The sequence below is a fragment of the Crassostrea angulata genome, chromosome 3 (assembly GCF_025612915.1).
Source record: "Crassostrea angulata isolate pt1a10 chromosome 3, ASM2561291v2, whole genome shotgun sequence".
Classification (NCBI taxonomy): Eukaryota; Metazoa; Mollusca; class Bivalvia; order Ostreida; family Ostreidae; genus Magallana; species Magallana angulata.
In genome coordinates this window covers 12,448,236-12,470,062 of record NC_069113.1, presented here as the reverse complement: position 1 = coordinate 12,470,062, position 21,827 = coordinate 12,448,236, and the positions used below count along the sequence as shown (strand labels likewise).

At 35.4% G+C, this 21,827-nt stretch overlaps 2 protein-coding genes across 2 annotated transcripts; one reads left to right on the top strand and one right to left on the bottom strand.

Annotated features, from left to right (window-relative positions):
* The first annotated feature begins 3,213 nt into the window (after positions 1-3,213).
* Positions 3,214-11,115, top strand: LOC128176693 (triokinase/FMN cyclase-like). Its single transcript, XM_052843192.1, has 16 exons — positions 3,214-3,451; positions 4,077-4,187; positions 4,308-4,492; positions 5,241-5,319; positions 5,456-5,545; positions 7,404-7,438; positions 7,605-7,689; positions 7,869-7,958; positions 8,051-8,167; positions 8,253-8,390; positions 8,583-8,717; positions 8,951-9,069; positions 9,540-9,643; positions 9,765-9,798; positions 10,177-10,263; positions 10,462-11,115. The coding sequence occupies exons 1-16, from the start codon at positions 3,253-3,255 to the stop codon at positions 10,630-10,632; spliced, it is 1,779 nt and encodes a 592-aa protein (XP_052699152.1). The 5' UTR covers positions 3,214-3,252; the 3' UTR covers positions 10,633-11,115.
* Positions 11,106-21,788, bottom strand: LOC128176692 (visual system homeobox 2-like). Its single transcript, XM_052843191.1, has 5 exons — positions 21,015-21,788; positions 14,857-14,944; positions 13,360-13,483; positions 11,664-11,844; positions 11,106-11,549 (listed from the first exon to the last, which is right to left on the bottom strand). Exons 1-5 carry the CDS (start codon positions 21,472-21,474, stop codon positions 11,281-11,283), a joined length of 1,122 nt encoding a protein of 373 aa, XP_052699151.1. The 5' UTR covers positions 21,475-21,788; the 3' UTR covers positions 11,106-11,280.
* Between the last annotated feature and the right edge of the window lie 39 nt (positions 21,789-21,827).

Below are 21,827 nucleotides of genomic sequence, written 5' to 3'. Positions count from 1 at the left end.
ATCTTTAAAAATCTTCTTCTCAGAAACTAATCAGCAAGATGATTCTTTATAATTGTTAAGACTTTGGCTCCAGGACAATTCTTCGGCCTCACAAGAAGGTTCAGAGTTTGATGTAGCTAAATATCCCATATATAAACAATTGTAAAGGATCTTTTTGAGAACTGCAATACTCAACATGTGATATGACTATAAAATTGAAGCAGGCAGCTATTTTTTCATTAGAATCTTTTTGTATTACTGTTTTGGGTTATTGCCCTTGATTTATTGATTCTTGATTATTTTAATTAATGCATCCACTGTTAACCAATTAATGTGATGATTATTTTTATACAATAATAAATATTCAATGTATATAAGTTTGTTCTGCATAAGTAGTTTTGGGTTAGGCTGGATTAGTTTGTTTATTTTTGATTTCCAATTTTTAGATACTATAAATTATTTTAGGCTGGCACATATATAGGGACAGTGTCTATTGCATTGCAATGAGTGACTGTTTGGGGTTAAACAGGTACGGAGAGATTGAGGGTGTTGACATCCCTGCTCTTTCTAATCTTCGTGTTTTTCTAACCAACGATACAGAATGTGCGGTCATTTCTGCCATTTATCGCATTAATACAAGTGTGCGGTCATACCTGCTTGTATTGGTGGTGGTTGCGGCGGAGCACTAGTGTATAGTCATCCCTGCTGGTGTTCTGGCCTTTCTAGCGCAAGTGTGCGGCACTCCCTGCGTTAGGTTGAGCTGTTGACGCAAGTGTGAGGTCATCCCTGCTTGTGTTATCTCTGCTTGCATTAACGTTGGTACATGTTGAGTTGCGTAGGTGTGCGGTCATCCCTGCCTGCATAACGTTGAGTCCCTATGTATGTGCAGGAGCGGTGATTAAAGTCTGCTCTTGTAAATATTTTCAGCAATCAGGGCTATCCGAGTTCCAAGGGGGATAAATGGATTTTATTTATACAGGATCTACATGTATTAATGTACATTGTCCAGATTGTATTATGACTCCATTAAGCTGACTTTATCATACCTATTGTTCCTCAGGTGAGCGATGTGGCCCATGGGCCTCTTGTTTAGACTTTCTTAGCATTAAGACACTCTATTTTCACTTTTTTAAAAGTCATCAGGGAAACAGACTGCAATTTTTGATATCCAGTGTGTCTATATTGCTTTTTCTCAGAAAATACACTGCCATTTAACCGATAATACAAGTTAACATTCTGTAGATATTACAACTTTCAGGTCGTCCATTCGATTTTTTTTTTATAGACCGGGAGCTATTGACCTACAGTTACTTCCAGAAAAGAAGGACAGCATGTTATTGTAAACTCCAAGGTTCCTGTTTGCGGTAGTTAGCTATTTTTTAAAACTTTTAACCACCTGGTCCTACATGCATGTATATGTATATGGTTTGGAGTCACCTTGCGCAAGGACACCGTGTCTGTTAAAAAAGCAACATTTGTTTCACGTGAATTCCATCACACGGTTATGCATGGTTTTCGCAACAATTATTTAGTTTTGAACGGTCGGGGTTTTGAAGGCTACCTTAATTATATGTTAGCACTTTGTGTTAATGTATTCTCCGTAAAATCGGGATGCCGAAGTTTACTTGTTTTTCTTCTAATTATGCAAATGTCGGCCTTTTTTCGAAATGCGAACTCATTTCTTTGTTCTCTTTGATTAGTATGTCCTAATTGGGAAGAAGAAAAAGTGAATAAAGTCTTGAAGAACATGCGTCGTTAGTGCGGTATTAGCCAAGCACGTGTTTTCAATGCATGTTGTGAAAATTTTGGCGAACTTCGTCAGAATTTTCTTAGAGCATTATACATGTGTGTACCATTTCCGACGACTTTTAATGGTGCAAATAAGTGCATGAAAATTAAAAATAAAAAGAATGGAAAATAATATAATAGTGAATTATTTTTTGAAAAGTTGGTTTGCTTTGGTCCAGAATTATCTGCAGTATCATAGGTACATGTAGATATTTGAAAACTGTTATCAAAATTTGTCTTCTCCTTATGGATTTATAAGAGATCGGATGAAGATTAATTTTTTTTAGGATGGATACGATACTGAAAAAATTATAAAAAAAAATCAACTTATATGATAATTCTTTCAAAACTTCGATTTAAACAAGGTATATTAACATACCATCCTTGAAATATAACCTTTAAAAAGGTTCAATACTTGGAATATATTGATTTGAAATGATGTATGCGTAACAAAATCCAATTTGAAGTTCAAAACTCATGGGATTTCATTTCTCTATTATATATATAAGATTGGCTGGACCCGCTCCTGCCCATATACAGTAGATATAGTGCATCATATTGGGCGTTAAATTGGGAAATAATAGAGTTTGTAAAGTCGTGTTTAAGTCACATACACTATATCATTTAAATAAACTTTGTATGATTGAAATGATTCAGTTGTCAAAGCACCAGGCTTCTGATCATCTTCCCAAGTCAAGAGTTTCTGATCCGCTCCGCTCTTCAGTAACTCTTGGGAAAACTTGGGAAGATGACTTTTGATAAGCTTATAGGAATGACCTTTTTAGGTTGAGGGTTAAATGCATAGCCACCAAAACTGGAGGCAACTCAATATTCCTAGTTTTTCTTCGTGTTGGCTAAAATATTCAAACTGACCATTCTAAGAAATTATGCTTTTGCAAAATTGTATTAAAGTATTTAAAAATATATCTAGATTTAAATTAAAATGTAAAAAAAAATGTATTTTACGATTAAATCAATAGGCATCTGCGCCATCTTAATTATTTATCCATCTTCCTTAACTACGACACACTGTGCCATGCCATTTCAATCATTATACCGTGAAAGGGATGGTTGAGATATTAAAAAAGGACATTCTTGTTATCAAAAAGAGATTTTTTGGCAACATTGGTAATTTAATTATAGTTAGATCTAAAGCTATTGTTCATTAAAATCAGGGATAACAATCGGTAACAGAATTGCTTATGCAGATAAGTAACCGCATACCATTCCGACCAATTAACCGGTTAATGGTATATAAGAAATCATATGCATGTACTTTCCACAAGACCCCAATTAAAATAACAAGAGTTGACACCACGGTTGTTTGTTGATATGCATGTACAAGTAAACTTCTGTATTATGCTTTTATAGATCCTTAACAGCAATATTCACTGTTACTTAAGATATCAAAGCCTCTAAACGTCTAGTACATTTAATGCATTTATTGGCCATCGTATCTTCCCAAACATTCTGGATAAAGCAGTCATGACCACTAAAAAGCTCATAAACTCGGTGGACCGGTGCGTGGACGACGCTCTCTTTGGATTGGTCAGTATCAACACCGGCCTCCGTATCTTGCAAGGTCAGAAGATCGTGGTCAGGGAGGATATTGATGAGGTGATAAAGGCGGGAAAGGTGACGCTGCTGTGTGGCGGGGGGTCGGGCCACGAGCCAGCTCAGGCAGGTAACGTTATGGAAGACCAATAGCTATGAATCTAATCTTATTCGGGCAAGGTATATATATGATAGTACATGCAAAGGTTGATCTATTTGTATAAAGGACTAAATAGTTTAGAACGTGTTACATATTAAGGCTTGCAAAGGTAGATGCTAGAATTACGTATGTGATTCTTTTATGGATTGATTAAAACTTTGATAATAGTACTCAATCCATGGCATGTTTTACATCATTACAATCTTACTTTGATGTTGTTCAAGGATTGTGATGTCTTAGTGTAGGTACTAGCAAATGGTTCTGAAATTGAAATAACCCCTTCACATTTTATTTGCGTTAGCCAGTGGTCTGAATCGTTTGTTCTTATCCGATAACAAGCATAACGCGTTACGTTAGAATAAAATAAAAACGTGAGAATAAGAATCGGACCCATGATGGGACTCCTGGCTAGCAAAGATGTGTCACATAAATGTACAGACTATATGTAGTTCCCGAAAATACATTGTATTTCTCTTATTCTTAATATACAACTGTAGGTTCCATAAAGTGTAAACTCTTTAAGTAAAGTAGATACCATATCATTATTCATACATAAAAAAGTTATTTTTATCGACTTTACACGTGTTTTTCTAAGGCTATGTAGGCCCGGGCATGCTTTCAATAGCAGTTGCTGGGGCTGTGTTTGCCTCTCCTCCCCCAAGCAACATTCTGATGGCCTTGAGACACGTCACCAAAACTGACTCGGGTGAGTTATTCATTAAAAAACAATTTTGCCTTCCAATTAGATACGAAATTCATTCTTATTCAAAGAAAGATATCTACTTGTCAGGAAATCCGTGATAATAATTTAATTATCATTATTTAGCTGGATGTGTAGTCATCATTACAAACTACACCGGGGATCGCTTGAACTTTGGATTAGCAATAGAACGCGCAAGACAGGAAGGCCTTAAGGTGGACTCCATAACCATTGGTGAAGATTGTGCTCTGACGTCATCCGACAGATCAGCGGGAAGAAGAGGACTTGCTGGGACCGTCCTCCTTAACAAGGTCAAGGACATGATTCTATGATTAATTGTAGAACGTTTGACTTTAAAAAATTACGTTGTTTTGAACATTAAACACTGTGCCGGATAATTATGCCAGTGCCAAGGTGGCATTTTTGCACCCGCTTAAGCTGCATATATAGAAAAATTCAAATATGCCATATGATAGACCATTGCTTAAAGAGTTAACAACCACCTTTGTTATCAGTGTATCTCACCTGTCAGGTAAGATATTTACCTTTCAAAAATAAATTCCTATAGGAAAATAATTTTTCCCATAGGAAAATCATTATTCCTATAGGTAAATTGAAATTTCCTATCGGAATATAAGAACTTCCTACAGGAATTTCAATTCCGATAGGATTTGATAAAATCCGATAGGAAAACTTAATATCCTATAGGAAAACTACATGTCTGAATCAAATTCCTACAGGAATTACCATTCTCCTATAGGAAATATAATTCCTACAGGACTTTTTAAAAATCCTATAGGATTGTCAATATTTCCTGTAGGAGAATCAATTCTCCTATGGGAATTATCATTTTCCGATGGGATATTAATTTTTAAAGGTAAATATCTCACCTGTCAGGTGAAACACACTTAAAACAAAAGTGGTTATATACTGTCTAGACAATGGTCTATCATTTGGTATACATGGATTTTTCCTAAACTGCATCTTAAGCGGGTGCAAAAATGCCACCTTGGCACTGGCATAATTATCCGGCACAGTGTTATTTATTCTCTTTTCCAGATATGTGGTGCGCTCGCAGAGGAAGGGAACAGTTTAGAAGAAATCGTGGAGTTTGGAAAACGGGTTACAGAAAAAATGGGTGCATTACTATCGCTTTGTCACATTTGAAAACGAATTCAATCTGAATCATTTTTCATAAAAGAGTTGCTAGTTGTATTAAATGCGCGTATTTGATTACTAGCATTAAATTGCAATGTTTTGATGTTGACTTTTAGGAACATTGGGGGTTAGCTTAACTCCGTGCAGTGTACCTGGGTCTGGACCCACGTTCAGTCTTGGGGAAGATGAAATGGAACTTGGTTTAGGTAAATTCGTTTTTTGTTTGTTTGTTTTTTTGTTTTTTGTTTTTTGAGGGGGGGGGGGTTGTATTGCATACATATATCATCCCGTAACACGTTGTTCTGTACGGCGGCGTGGAAGGGCCTGATGAAAAAATAAAAAATTCTTATTTGTTCGGACAAATAAGTTATTTGTTCGGACGAATTACGATTTGTTCGGACGAATAAGTTATTTGTTCGGACGAATTACGATTTGTTCGGACGAATTACGATTTGTTCGGACGAATAAGTTATTTGTTCGGACGAATAAGTTATTTGTTCGGACAAATTAGATATTTGTTCGGACAAATAAGTTATTTGTTCGGACGAATTAGGATTTGTTCGGACGAACTACGATTTGTTCGGACGAATTACGATTTGTTCGGACGAATTAGATATTTGTTCGGACAAATTAGGATTTGTTCGGACGAATTACGATTTGTTCGGACAAATAAGTTATTTGTTCGGACAAATAAGTTATTTGTTCGGACGAATTACGATTTGTTCGGACGAATTAGATATTTGTTCGGACGAATTAGGATTTGTTCGGACGAATAAGGATTTGTTCGGACAAATAAGTTATTTGTTCCGATGAATTAGGATTTGTTCGGACGAATTAGGATTTGTTCGGACAAATAAGTTATTTGTTCGGACGAATTACGATTTGTTCGGACGAATTAGATATTTGTTCGGACGAATTAGGATTTGTTCGGACGAATTAGGATTTGTTCGGACAAATAAGTTATTTGTTCTGACGATTTAGGATTTGTTCGGACGAATTAGGATTTGTTCGGACGAATTAGATATTTGTTCGGACGAATTAGGATTTGTTCGGACGAATTAGGATTTGTTCGGACAAATAAGTTATTTGTTCGGACGATTTAGGATTTGTTCGGACGAATTAGGATTTGTTCGGACGAATTAGGATTTTTCGGACGAATAAGTTATTAATAGTGGTACATGTATGAGAGAGAACGAGAGAGAGAGAGAGAGATGTCATAATCATGGATACATAAATGTGAAAAGTCTAATCAGTTTACATGATCATGCGCGGATCCAGAAAAATTTACCGGGGTAGTGGTGGTGGTGGTGGGGGGGGGGTCTAATAGATAGTTTTGTTTGCGGGGTTGGGGTGCAAGGCCCCCCGACCACCCCGGCTCTAGATCCGCGTATAGATGTATGCCAACTGTAGGCAGCGCAGGTTTTTTCTTTGCTTACTATAAGTTTTATTTCGCGCAATGCCAGAAGAAATGATTCCACTAGTCATAATTATATGATTCCGCAGGTGGATTTCGATTGTCGATGTTTGTATTGAAAATGTAGTCATTCTCCTGTTTACTTGGGACAGTGGACATACGAAATTATCTTTCGCATAAACTTTATACATATACATGTATACGATCAAAGTTAACTGATAACATACATCTAACAGTGCTCTAAAGCATCAACAGCAGAAAGGGGCACAATAATTCAGGCTAAAGTAGGGCGCAAAGAGGAAGATCAAAGGAAAGCAAGAGCAACGGAACTTAGAAAGCAGGGGGCCGCCTGGATGAAGTGGGACTTGTCAGAGCAGGAGTTAACCTGGAAAGAACTGTGGAGGAAGGACCAGTTTAGAATAAGTAAAAACTAGTTTGTTTTATAAGTCACTTAAGTAATTGTGCGATTATTACAATTCCACGAAGCATATCAGTTAACTTTGATCGTATACATGAATATGTATAAAGTTAAGGCGAAAGTTAAGGCGAAAGAATTTTTTATTTTTTCATCTGGCCCTTCCACGCCGCCGTAGTTCTGCAGCATATACGATTGTATTTCTGATAAACAAAAATACGTTCTTTGAACTTAGGTTTACATGGCGAAGCTGGTGTGGGAAGAACAAAGGTAAAACATTTACAAAGTATTTATTTTGAATTATGAATTTAATATCAACTACTGGTAACCGATTTTGATATTTAACTTCAGAGTTTACTCAGGACTTTCAACTGTTTCCTCATTTTATTCATTGTCCTCCATTTGGTGCCATACCGGTATACATGTTGTCTTACAGATAAGACCAGCGAATGAGGTGGTGAAGATGATGCTAGACCACATGACAAATACTGGCAACGGGACTCACATTAAGATTGAAAAGGGTACAATATTAGTGGTCATACAGATTGGCATAATGACAGTTTTGATTCAAACATTAAGATCTGCACTAACTAGTAAATGCAGAAACCGTACTGACACGAACCATCGTTTTAGTCATCAGTTGCTCCAAGCTTGCATTTTGTTTATATAGTTTATATACATTAAATTGCTGCTTTTCCAGGAGACAAAGTTGCTTGTTTGGTGAATAACTTGGGAGGGTTGTCCCTGCTGGAGATGAACATTGTAGCTGGGGAGGTTATCTCACAATTAGGTATATCTATCAACTGTATGTTTGATCATGTAATACTGAATGTTCTGTTTTCGTCCATTGAGTTCGATCATGTATCGGTTGATTCCATACAGAGCAGAGGGGTGTAGCTGTGGAGAGGGCCTATTGTGGTTCCTTTATGACGTCACTGGAAATGGCTGGTCTCTCAGTAACAATTCTCCCTCTTGATGACACCATCAAACGGTGTCTAGGTATGTCATACGCTTTTAAAATTGCATTTTTTGAATTTCGATACGTGTATTGATGCTAGTCATCTGGATTAATTGCTGTTGTTAGATGCCAAGGTGACCGTTCCTGCTTGGTCCGGCCCGGTACTGTGTCGAGGGAAATCTGACAGAGAAACCCCGGTATACATTCCCGTAAAGGAAAAAGACAACATTCATAAATCTGGCGATTTCACAAGAACATCTCCAGGTAAACGGAAACAGTGTTCTTTTTTCAACTTTTGTATTCCTTTTGAATTTTAAATAAATTACTAAAATTGTCTAAATATACATAAATGCACATCTTTTAACGTAATATCATATTATGATCGACTTTTTACCCACCTGTTCTTTGTTGAAACATAAATACGGGTAGATAAATGTTGGTTACACTACTTCATAGAGACTGCAGACATGTTGTATGAGATGATAAAGCTGTCCATGGAGAGACTGATAGCAGCAGAGACTGAACTCAACACCCTGGACAAGGAGAGTGGGGACGGGGACTGTGGGTCAACCCTGGCCAGGGGGGCCAAAGGTCAGAGACGTCAATCAATTAATGAAACCTAGGGGTTAAAGAACAGGAAAAAAGTGAATCAGTTAAATAAACCACAGGGCCAAAGGTGCTTCACACTGTTTTTTCTTTAAAACAGTTAAACTTTCCAGCTGATTTTAATAAATTGTACCATATCATGTATCCAAAGATTATGAATAAGCTTATTATACTATGTAAATCTTAAATTCTGAATTTGAAAAAATCTGTAATTTAAGAAATACTGAAGGAACTTGGGAAAAAGGATAAACCAAATATACCCGTACACACCCCAGCAGATCTAGTTTTATCTATAGCTAAGATAGTGGAGCAATCAATGGGAGGATCCTCGGGAGCGGTAAGATATTTGTTAATAATTGTTTTTAAAACATGTTTCCTTGTTTGTTGTTCATTTGTTATTGAAATATTCTTAAAATATAATGATGATATTGTTAAATTATGCCTTGTCTTAGATTTGTTTTGATGAGAGAAGGACTTTTATTGTTCCAAGGAGAACCAATACATTGTTGTCATATATGGTTCTTGGAGCTATAAAAGTAGCAATCATTTCAGAATAAAGTACATTTCTCGATATTCTGGGTTACATTTTTCTGCAATGGTTGCTACATGTGTACGTAAACCTTCATTACCGTATGAACACCAAAATAGTTTTTCATTAATTATAAGAAAGCGATGTCTAGGTGACACTTAAAGCTTATACATGTACGCACAGGAATCTGTTGCTGTTGTTGTTGTTGTTGTTGCTAGTTGTTGGTTTTCGTAGCAGATGTTAGTTTTTTTTAATAAGTTCTGAATCTTCTTGCACAGCTGTATAGTCTGTTCTTAACTTCCGCCTCACGTGCCTTGCAAAATGACGTTACAAAGTCGGGATGGGAGAGAGCACTAAATGAGGGAACGTCCACCGTAATAAGGTACACATACCATGCATACAGTCATGTTCGAACCTCTTTTACACAAAAACTATCTAGTCTCATTAGTGTAGACTTTTTTATGCCAGCACTGAGATGTTTTTATAATATTTTTTAATGTTAGATATGGCGGAGCTCAGCCTGGAGACAGAACCATGGTATGTGTTTGTTGAATTTTCAGGTAACTCGCATTCGGCGCGTATTTATTTGTACAAGCCCTGAAATATTTTCAAATAAAATTGCTATCTGAATCAAAACAGAATTTGATATCATATAAGATAAGGATAATGGCCAGTATCTGTACAAGTTTATTCAACACGTACAACTGATACAAGTGTTATTCGTTATATCAAGTCTGTCTGGATTTTTTTCTTTACTAACTTTGAATATTTCTATCATGCATTCGGTGAAACGAAGCTTTTACGCTTTACGAGCATTGAAAAGTTATCTGTAAACAAGGATTTATAATGATTAAATGTGAGAAATTTATCTGATATATTTGGTTGCTATAGATATATGACTTTTTGTTACCTCAGGTAGATGCGCTGTTTGCCGCGTCTTCGGCAATTAGTAGTACCCGGGATTCCTCTTGTCCCTTCACTATCATTGAGTCGGCAGTTCAGGTTGGTCTTTTTCGATATATCATTAGATAGCAAATATCAGGGCTCGAAAAAATGATTTATTTCTTTTTTCTTATATTGTCCATGAATTATTCTGTGATCTCGGGGGGCGGGGAGGGGGGGGGGGGCAGTTAATTTATTGGTTTCGAAGCACATGCATCAAATATTTCTCGATGTTTAATTGATTTGTGACTCCATTAGTCTGCAGACTCCGCGGCTAAGGCCACAGCTTCCATGAAAGCCCATGCCGGCAGAGCCAGTTATGTTAGCGCAGAAAGGTTAAAGAACCCCGACCCTGGGGCCGTGGCAGTGACAATATGGTTAAAAGCAATACTCGAGGTTCTCCAAAAAGCGCAAAGTGGTCACTGTTGAATATAAATTCGAAGATACTATGAATCCAGGAAATTCTACCTTCTATACTTCTAGTACTCAAGACCTTATACATTAAAAAAAATGTATTAATTAAGCGCGAATATACCTTTATCTTATTAATATTTTGGAGTGAATTAAATATGAAATTGATACTGATTTTACAAGAAGAGAAATCTTTAACGCTATTGATTTAACAAAATCATAGCAGAATTATCAGTGCTGTGTGTTTTATTTTGTCTTTAGTTTATCATTATTTTTTTCTTTAAATTATTTTAGTGTTGAAATCATACATATATTTGGGATTAATTGTACATTGTTATTTCATTTGATTTGAAGATGTTTTATTATGTAAATAAATTACATACATGGATGAGACAGCAGCCATTGCATATGTTAGCCTTCTCCATAAAGACATTGATATTTGAACTCCGTATGAGTATGTGTATGTGTCAATTAATAAATGAATAAATAAATTTAATTCATTCTTTAATATGTTTTAATTTTTACATATTATCATGTACAAATACATTAATACAATGCACGTGGCATAGGAAACTACTATAAATAGAACCTGACACGCGGACAGTGCCATTTAATATCAAATTGGTAATTCTAACGACGAATCAGAATCAACAAAATAGGCTATCCTCAATTTCTGGACATCTCTGAACTACCATCTCCAGCATCCGAGAAAAATGAACTGTCAAAAGAGTTATTGCTAGACTCGTCGAACCTCTTGGGGTCTTTTTCTATACATTCCAACAGTTTTGCGCTATGCTGTTGAGCTTTGGCACGTAGAGCCGCGATGCTTTCCGAACGAATTTCCTCCTTGACCCGGTTATTGGTGTCACTTCCGTCAACGCTTCCTTCCTCTTCACGCATTTTCTTGGACGCCTCTATTGATTTTTTATGCATTCCTGAAAGGAAGAAAAAATCTTTTGAATTTCATTCACTGTTTTTATCCTCTTCTTTTTCGTTTTCTCTCTCATTTGTTTGTTGCTGTCTATATATAAATACTGTTTCATGCGTACCTAGAAGCCAAGGCGCTGACGATTTGTCTATGCCTTTGTCAGCACTTTTTACGATGCAGTCCGGAAGCGGAAGTGCATGTCGCACCATGGCCCCATACAGTCCGTATTCCGCCATGATGCTGCTCTTGCCCCACGTCTTCTCTGTCTTCCTCCATTTGGCTCGACGATTTTGAAACCACACCTGTAAATGAAATGTTACGTGTGATGCATACTAATTAGATTGAACAAAAGCACACCGTTAATTTGAATTTAATTTAAAAAAGAGCTTTTTCATCACTTTTAGATTCTTCATCAGATATGAATGTCAGTTTGGAAAAAGCACCCTCGGCAACAAAGATATTTATTATTAAATGAACGATTAATTAAAACGAAATTCGGTTCGATTTAGGAGATGCATGTATACGACACCTCCATACTCTGATTTAATTTGGTTCAAAATAAACAACAAAACTAATCATAACTTTATATATTTTTCCTTTCACGATTTTTATGTTTAACAGCGAAGTGCAACATATGTAAGCGCCCGAGTTCGATATCTGATGTAGATTGATCTTTTACCTTAATGAATTTAAAAATACTTTTTATGATTAACTACTATTCAATTTAAAATTTTGAATATACCATATAAAGTCTTAATTTGAAAAAAACCTCAGATAATTTGGAAATTATGAAATGGGGAAAACAACTTTAACTGCTTTGGGTTTTTAAATATTACTTTGATAAGCAAAGCTTTTAAATGAATATTTAACTCTCGGCATGAACGTGATTTTTTCATTTTTTTTTTTTTATATTTTAAAACATCGACTGATTCTGGATCAAGAAGGAATTTGCTATCACGGGATCTTCCTGTCGGTGCTTTGTATATCCAGCATTGAACGTTCAGTCGAGCGTTGGACTTTGTAGTACAAGGCCTGTAAAGTTACCAAGTTTTCTCAGAAAATAGCGATAATTAAAAAGGTATTATTTTAACCTCATCTTTTTGAGACATTTCCTCAATCTCCATGTCTACATTTAGACCTACGGAGAAAATTTCTTTTGAAGTAAGAATTTTTCAGTCGAATCTGTAAGATGTTTTTGAAATCGCAGATAAAAACAGTATCTAGTTCCTGCGTCAACAAAAACATATGTATGCTTTCTTAATTAATTTGAATATCAATTTGTAGAAGCATGTTCCGTTTTCCGTTATCGACATCTTGGATAAACTTAAGACGGAACTTTTCGGTACATCGCTTGCCAAATCGCGGGGAACTCTCGCCATGATACAGCGACTTACGGAAGACTTCGAGAGCTAAAAAATATTTACATGCGAGATAGAAATCTTGCGTGAATGTGTCCAGCCCCGCGTCTGTTTAGATACGGAGGCCAATTAGAAATCATGTACCGTCTCCCGCGGGAACAGCAAATTCCTTACGCTGATAATTGGTTTTCTATTGCAATATATCAAAGTTTCTTTGCGGTTAGCTCCAAGACAGTTTACTACTTTTATAAAAATCAACAAAATGTTCATATAAAATTCGGGTTGACTGGGTTCTTTCTTATTTACATAAGATCTTTTAATTCTATTTACTGAGTACAATCTCTCTCTCTCTCTCTCTCTCTCTCTCTCTCTCTCTCTCTCTCTCTCTCTCTCTCTCTCTCTCTCTCTCTCTCTCCCATTCAACGAGTACCGCCTATAGTCTTGTTTTATTCCACTCACCTGGATTCTGTCTTCTGGTAGATCAATCTTCAGAGCTAGGACTTCTCTGGCATACAAATCAGGATAATGTGCTTCTTTAAACGTTTTCTCCAATTCTTCTACTTGGTAGCTCGTAAAAATTGTTCTATAAATTGAGAATAAAATAATTTACATATCGTGAATGATTTGAATGAGGGAAATGTTTCATGTATATACTATCTATACTAGAGTCAAATATATCAAAACTATGAAGAATAACAGTACAATGTCCTGAATTGGACAACCTCTGTTCCTAATACTGGAGAACAGATTTGATGTAGATCCTTTTTTATCATTCTAACGAGATGGAAGCCCCCTTCCAATTCTTTTTATTTAATTGGAAGGAACTTGCATCATTAAATATATAATAACGATCCAATTTGTAAACATGGACTCTGTAACCGCACAGAGTACGCGTAGTGAGTGATTGGGCCAACTAATTGGAAATTAAAAAGACTAATAGTTTGCTTTCTTTTCTTATTGGGGATGTTTATCTCTTAATAGGAAAGGAAATCGATGGTAGACGCCGCGCGGGCTTTTATCATGGTACTTCGTGTAATGAGATGGAGTAATTGTTAATCGGAAGGAGGAATTTGGCCACGTGCAATGACGTTGTCTGAGTTGACATAACAAATAGTCCTTAGGTGCCGTGTGACGTTTTCACCAAATCGAACGCGCCCCTACCTATCTTGGGGATTCTTGTTAACGAACTAATTGACAAGGACTTGTTTTCTGTTGACACTTATTAGTTAGTAGATTAATGTAATCAAATTAAATAGAAAATACAAGACCGACCCCGGATAGAGATTCCATTCAACTCGACAAGGAATTGGAATGAAAACTGATTGGTTTAATAAGAGTTTTTTTGTTTCATTATAACCATTAAGGTTGCAAGTCAGCATTTTGTATAAGAATCAAATGGGCATTGATTCTATCGTTCAAAATGTATTTTACGAGACAATGTTATGCAATGAATGGTCTAATCAATCTAAAATATCTATCATCAAATTTTGAGAAATTTTTTTTTTGATACGAATATAAATCTTTCTATATTAATTGCAAAATACCAGTTAAATTCACTTTCTTATACAAATGTACAATGTAATTGTCCTTTTCTAAATGATGCATATTTCTATATCGATTTATAGATGATGAATTCGGGTTAAAATTGGATAGTGATATCCAAACTAATGAGTGTCCTTATCGAACACACTGGAGTTGACATCTTCGTATAAGAAAAGATTTAAAGTTAAAGAATTATAAAACTGTTTTGTTTACTATTTCCGTGGATCTTAAACATTAAAATAGTCACCCATTCATATAAAATAAATCCATACACACTCACAACAGAACTTTTCATACAACTATTCAAATTATTTCAGAAGTGAAATAGATCATAAAATTTGATTTCATTCTAATCCTGGTTTGTGGTCATGGGGCTCGGATGAAGGGGGCGGGTGGTGAGTGGTGACGACCTACCTGTGTCTCCGGCGTTTTTTCTGCTTCTTGCAGATCGCTGTGTTGTCTGTTATCTTGTCCTGGTGAGCACACTCTGGGCGGAGATGAGCTGAAAATGGATCACATTATTACATTTATTTATATTTAATACTTTTCGTCAATGACCATTATTATATTTAATTGTACAACCGCAGAAAATTAAATAAATATAAGTAACAATGAATCATTCTTTGAATACATGTATTATGAAGTGATCACAGGCACGTAGCATCGGAAGGGGGGGGGGCAGGCCCCCCACTTTTTTGCGGAGCAAAGAATTTTCTTAAATTTACATACAAAAAATTGAATTAGCATGGAGTTGCCACCCCCACCCACTTTTCTTTGACCATGTAAAAATTTAATTGAAAAGAAGGAAATAAACGGTTAAATTGAAGTTAAAAGTTTAACCCCCCCCCCCCCCCCCCCAAAGGATTAGGATTTTCAGGATTTTGGAAAGTGACCTTTTTCGTTTCGGTTTTTTTTTTTTTTTTTTTGGCTTGTCAAGATTTTTTTGATGAGTCTGCCCCCCCCCCCCCCCCCACTTTCTAAAACGATGCTTCGTGCCTGGATCAAACACGGTCGGGCTTGATCAAATTTATCATAATGCCCTTCGGGCTTATCAGATTTAATCATCCCCGACCGAATTAGATCAACTCATAATACTCAAAGAAAGATTTCTTTTAAAAGTACATGTACATGACCAAATTAAAACTAAAAGCATCTTGTGCAATTGTTGACATTTTATGTTGAAATGGGAAATTCTAATTCTTTAATTTTTCCTTATTCATTTGAATGTTTATATATTATTCATCAAATTCTTTAAATCTTTTATGATTAACTCCCGTACGGCATGAAACCCTAAGCATATACATAATGCAATGGTATCAAGCAGACAAATATACAAATCAAGCATTTTACATAAGTGAAAGAATATAGCATGTGGTAGGGATGTTAATGAATGGCCCCTTGAAATATACATGCATGTGCCTCTTAACTTTATATAAAGGTTTACTTAGCAAAGTGCACAGTTTATTTATATCATGATTCAAAATTCTGTTCAAACGCCCTTGATAACAATTAAGTTAATGAAGGTTAGTAAAACAAATAATTATGAAAGAAATCGTGACTATATGAAGTTATAACAATTGCAGATGAGAGATTTTTTCTCTTGCTCTAAAGAGACGTGTTAATAAGTGCGAATAAATGAGATGGATGGATGGTAAATTAAGAGTTTGTTAGCTCCTCTAGAAAATAGAATAAAAATTCACAAAATGATATACACGATACTTTAAAAAGGTTTATCACTGATTATATTGAACCGTTCACATCACCTTATATTAATTACGTGTAGCTGATTCAATTTTACCTCAAGTGTGCATGCTTTTGTGCAGATTATTTTTAAATGTAATATTCTACATAACTTAAGTTTATATTATTTTACTTATACCAAAACTTAACATTACAATTACGTTAATTCGTAAAAGAAAACTGATACCAAAGCAAAGATATGTATTGTGCATAACGCTTAAACTGCTCAACTATATAATTAAAAGTGTCACATTTCTGTCAACGTTACAAGCAGAAAAAATATAAAGTCCGAAACAATTGTTCTCCATGCCACTAATTCATTACACTCTGCCTATTTTGGGGGCATGGGGTATGAAGAACTTTGATATATGCAATGGAACAAACCAGATGGGGATTTTTTTTTCTCTTTTTTTTTTTTTTTAGAATTTCATATTTTAGTGACCTTTCTTAAAAACTTCTTATATACGTGAGAGAGAGAAAAATCCAGTAGACAGAAGTACTGAGGTTTGAGGGAAAATGTAAAAGAAAATTGGCGTATTTCCTAAATACACATAGAATACAAAAGTAAAGATTGTTAGCAACTGATGAAATTTCCATGGAAATTGTGATGGTAAAGGTCAATTTTAATTTTAAAACCATTAAATTTCATGCGAGAAAGTTCACACAATCTTAATGTACATATAATTAGAAACAATCTCTTTGGTTTTCTTGAATTTGTTTTCTTGACTGTGTGTACAATTTAATAGAAAACATAATCATGAACTAAGAAAAATCTAACTTCTTTTTCTGAAAGTTGTTCTAAACTCTGTACAACTTGGGCCAATATTTTTTTTTACTTCGTAACATACGTTCATAAGTAAGAAAAAAAAATTAAGGTCATGTTCAAACATTAAAAAGAAAATTAATTAATTTTCCGAAAAATACAAATAGAAACTTCTATTTTGGTTCTCACATGATCAGATCAGCTTGAAACCGAATCAAGATTTTTTAAAAAGGATACCCCCAAACCCAACCCCACCCCACCCCTCTCACCCACACACATGTAGTCTGCACTTTTGATTGCTAATTTGATTGAGATAAGCAGCTCCTTCAGTTATTATTTGTAAATTAATCGTATGAAAAAGAAATTTTGTTAAAAAGAGAAACAGGATGTTTAAACAAGAAACCTGCACTCAGACTAAAGCCTCCCTCGTGTACATGCCCGGCTGTTTATTTGGAGTGTCTTTAAGACGATCCTAGGAACCATACACTTTCTCCTGTTAGCTTTTTCTTCCGAACAAGTTGTTATTAGAAATGTCACTTTTCACCTTTTATGTGAAAAGTTTTATCAAATCCACCACTCATGGACTACACTGTATGTCCATTATTGTGTCACCACGCCTGTCTACCCCATTTCCCGCTAGTTTCCCGGCGCAGTAAGTGGCGCAGAACACGAGATCTGGCGCCCAGTGGTCAGTGCAAGGCTAGGAGCCCCTCCAGTCATCCGCTAAAAATTCTCCAACTCCTCTGTAAAGCGACTTTCTACCTGTTTGTTTTCTTAATTGTCATTCTCTAAAAGACACTTATTTCCTAGCTTTACCCGCCATTTGAGTCATTGAGTGTATTGAATTAGAGTGAAGACAAGCGGTTTTCAAGTGGATAAGGCAAAACGATGAGTGCTCTTTATTTGACAGAAAGTTGCTCTTCAAATAGTCAATTCGTGGTCACGTCGTTAGCAGCGCTGTAATGTTAATGCTTTGACAAAATGAACATAATTTGATTTGAAGAGCTAGTTATGTTTTGAATGTTTGATAATGAACAACGTTCATTAAGTGTCTAGTATTTGTTGAGAAAGAAAATGAGAAATACTAAGATACCCCATTTCCTGGGTGAGTCTCGTTCTAAGTGGTGGGGAATACACCCACACCCAAGAGCAAACGGGCATTTTCTAATAATATTAATATAGATCAGTACCAAATCGGTTGAAATATTTTGGTTTATAAAAAAAACCGCCAACTGCCGAGGAGAAAATTAGAACAGATCCCCGGCACAACATTGTTTGACTCTCTGCTAACACCTTTTTATCGGTGTGCTAATTACCAATGACGAATTGACCAGAACAGCAGTTGTCGAACTTGGTAGGTGGAACCACTCTCACCTTAACCGATGCCCCCGCTGTGCGGATCAAAATCGCTAACAAAACACTTTATATGGTCAATTGAGCCTATTTGGAATTGAAAAGAAACAGTTTAACAATAGACAACTAATGTCAATATATGTCCGGCTAATTGGCTTTCCAAACGATGCGGCCACTTGGGCCGACAAAAGACTAAGCTGATCGGGATTACTATAAAGTATCAGACTTGATCAGTAAAGCTGAGTCTTATCTTGTTTTCTCAACGTTCACAAATATACAAGTCCTGGTGAGAACAATGATTGATAATTTATCTAGAAACAATATGAAATTCTCTATCCCCATATCTGTCGCGTGCGATATATGTACGTTATATTCCGCCGGAAAATTAGCTCGAGAAGTTTGCAAAGCATTGATTGAGCAAGGGTGCTTATGATAAACACGGGAGAATGTAACAGTCCAAAAATCCCTCTTCAACTTTAATCAGATTTGTGAGACAATACAAATAGTACGGACAAAGCTTGTTGTAAATTAGCAGAATGTTGACATGCATTTTTGGGACGACTCACCCGTCCTATTGCTATGCAGACGGATGGGGGGACCTTATCGGCCGCGGTGTTGGGTCAAATGAGTATGAGGGGTGAGATATTTGGTTTAATCCCCCCGAACTCAATTTCCAGGAGACACTCCATGTGTGCGGAGGTGATTCATCCATAGGATGAGGTGTGCTATATGCTTAATGCAATCGTTAAACTATTTCAAAAAAGTGTTCAGACTCGTTTCTTGAAACTACTTGGTATGTTATCAACAGCATGCAAATATCGTTATCAAAATATTAAAAAGCATTCTACACTCAAAAATTTGGTTTTAGAAATGTTGGTCCTTTATACAAACTTTAATACTTTGCTGTCTTTGGAAGATATATTTGTTGGGTGATATCAAGCAAACAAAAATAATCTCATAAATTGCATAAACTACATCATATAGTATGAAAAAGTTTTGAATAGTTTTATTATCTTTGTATCATCATTATCTACATTTGTAAGTCATACTTTTACAAAAAAAGTTAATAATGTGGTAATTCCTTTTTTTGAAAATTAATTCTATGCGTACATGATAAACACGTTAACTTATAGTTAAATGCATTCATGGGAATATACATTGTATTTGCGAAAACGGAAATTGAAATCCGTGTTAAAAAAAATTTATTTTAATTTTATTTTGGTATTATCAATTTATTTCATTTCAAATTTAAACATAAAAGACAATTATCTTAACAATCAACATTTGATTATTAATAACTAGATACTTTCTACGATGCCCATGATAATAGTTTTAATGATTTCCTTTATATAATTTCAAAAATAATTGTTTTGTGTAAAGAAGATAAATATAGCTAGAATATTGTATTTTTAATTGATATCATCATAACGTATGTGCACTGTTCAGTATTGATGAATTCAATTTTTAAACAGTCTTCTAAAAAACCCAATTATATTTTCTCCGATTTTAGTTAAAATCGTCGTTTTCATACGATCAAAAGGCAAAGCAATTAGCAAAATTATATTTTAAAATGTGTTCCAATTTAATTCCTGGGAAATATTTGAATTCAGGTGTCTAAAAATTTCTACTATTACAAAGTAAACAGTTTAATAGAACTCTGTGACCCTGAAAATTAAGAAAACTTATTTACTTAAGGCACACGAAAACTGTGTACCAGTGGTTGTATTATCGCAGCTAATGAAAGTAGTCTGTGAAACTCCGGGGATCCTGAGAATACAGCGACTTACAAATTTATTAGATTATTTTTGACATCCCAATATTTGTTTCCCAAGTTTTGATTCGGTGTGTTTTTCAAGAAATGTCGTCTAGATTAACATGGTGCTCAGACATGTACCTTCGCTTCTCAGCTGATAACATCGGAGGTCTTATTTTTGTTTATATTTATGAGCAAATGCGAAATGTTCATCTGTAACACAGAAATGCAAATAAAACAAATTGAATTTAACTTAATTAGTTACAGAAAATCAAAAGAAAAACGGAAATTATAATTTCCTTCATTTTTATAATAATTACTGGGAAACAAAATTTTGATATACATCTTACATGCATTGGTATATCGTTCTTTTCTATGTCAAACATGGGATTATATATATATATATAAAACAATTGAATTGAGTAACATGTAAATAATTTTAGGAAGAACAATTATAATCAAAACCATCAATTTTGTATCAATGTAATATTTTAAAATCATAGCTTTATTGGTTTATGTCAAGGTTGTGTTTTAACGACTGCTGTGTTAGGATGGTTTGCTGCCGGTGTGAATACTGTTGACAATTTGTCAGAGTTACATATAGATCTACAATATGACAATTATTTTGTACTTTTCCACAATTCAATAAAATGGTTTTATTTTTTTTATCTGAAAGCAGAAATTTGGAACCATATTTTAACTTTTTTTTTAAAATGATCAATTATCAATTATTGTCTAATTTGTTGCATAAAACAGTAAAATCGTTCAAAAAAAGGTATCTACCTTGTACAATGTAAGATATGAATATTCACATTTCATTTAAAGTATTTTGGCATACCTGAGATCTACTGAAAGTTGACATGCAAATTGATTCCATATGCTCAAAAATGTGAAAAGGACATTTCATATGGTTTTGGGGATGCATATATAGTATTACAATGTAAATCATTATTTAACACTTACTTTCCTCTGGCGAAGCTTTGAGTCCGTATGCCGGAGTTTCCTGGCACCTGTTGACATTATTGGTGATGGGTTGAGGGACACAGTTAGGTGCTGTCTGATTGAGAGAGTCAAATCTCCATGGACAAAAAGAGTTATTCTGGGACTGTGGAATTTCCCGGTAATAGTTCGGATGCTGGGGCTCTGCACCGTATGCCGGGTTCATTCCCCCACCGTTAACACCCGCAGGGTACATAGAATTAGAGGGGCATATCCCCAAATTGTCCAAGATGTCGGGGCTCGGATTCTGTCGGCAAGGAGTTGTGTTAAGTCCAAGAATTTCATGTATTGCAAACGACGATCTTTGTGCTGAGTTCGGAAGAACGTTCATTTGCGAGTAGTTGCCGGTGTTCATATTTCCATAATGGTGCTGGAACCCCATCATTGCCTGGGAATTATTGCCCAGAAGGGGATTCATTGTCATTACAAAAATCTGAGGTCCTCCTTGCAGTCTTCAAAGGAAAGTCTATGAATGCAGGCGGTGCAAATAATTTGTTTAACAAGGTGTACACGAAACGATGTTCATCTGTGCCTTCAAACGGCCAGTTTTACACCCAATGAGTGCCTTAAACTGCACTAACTAATTGGAGAATCCCGCTACGAGTTATCACAACTTCTTATTGAAATTTTTTAAGAAGACACTACCAATTCATAAAAATCTCGGTAATTTAATAATCAGTCGGAAAGTCTTCAACTTTTTATACATATGTTATCAGTTCAAAGATGTTTGCAAATGCGCGAGATTTCACGGGATTTTGATTGACTGCTAAAGACGTG

Coding starts and splice junctions, on each gene's coding strand:
- LOC128176693 (XM_052843192.1), top strand. CDS start 3,253: ATGACCACTAAAAAGCTCATAAACTCGGTGGACCGGTGCGTGGACGAC. Junction 7,959..8,050: donor GGAGGTTATCTCACAATTAG/GTATATCTATCA, acceptor GATTCCATACAG/AGCAGAGGGGTGTAGCTGTG. Junction 8,718..8,950: donor CCTGGCCAGGGGGGCCAAAG/GTCAGAGACGTC, acceptor CTGTAATTTAAG/AAATACTGAAGGAACTTGGG.
- LOC128176692 (XM_052843191.1), bottom strand. CDS start 21,474: ATGACAATGAATCCCCTTCTGGGCAATAATTCCCAGGCAATGATGGGG. Junction 14,945..21,014: donor CAAAGCTTCGCCAGAGGAAA/GTAAGTGTTAAA, acceptor ATCCATTTTCAG/CTCATCTCCGCCCAGAGTGT. Junction 11,550..11,663: donor GTCAGCGCCTTGGCTTCTAG/GTACGCATGAAA, acceptor TCTTCCTTTCAG/GAATGCATAAAAAATCAATA.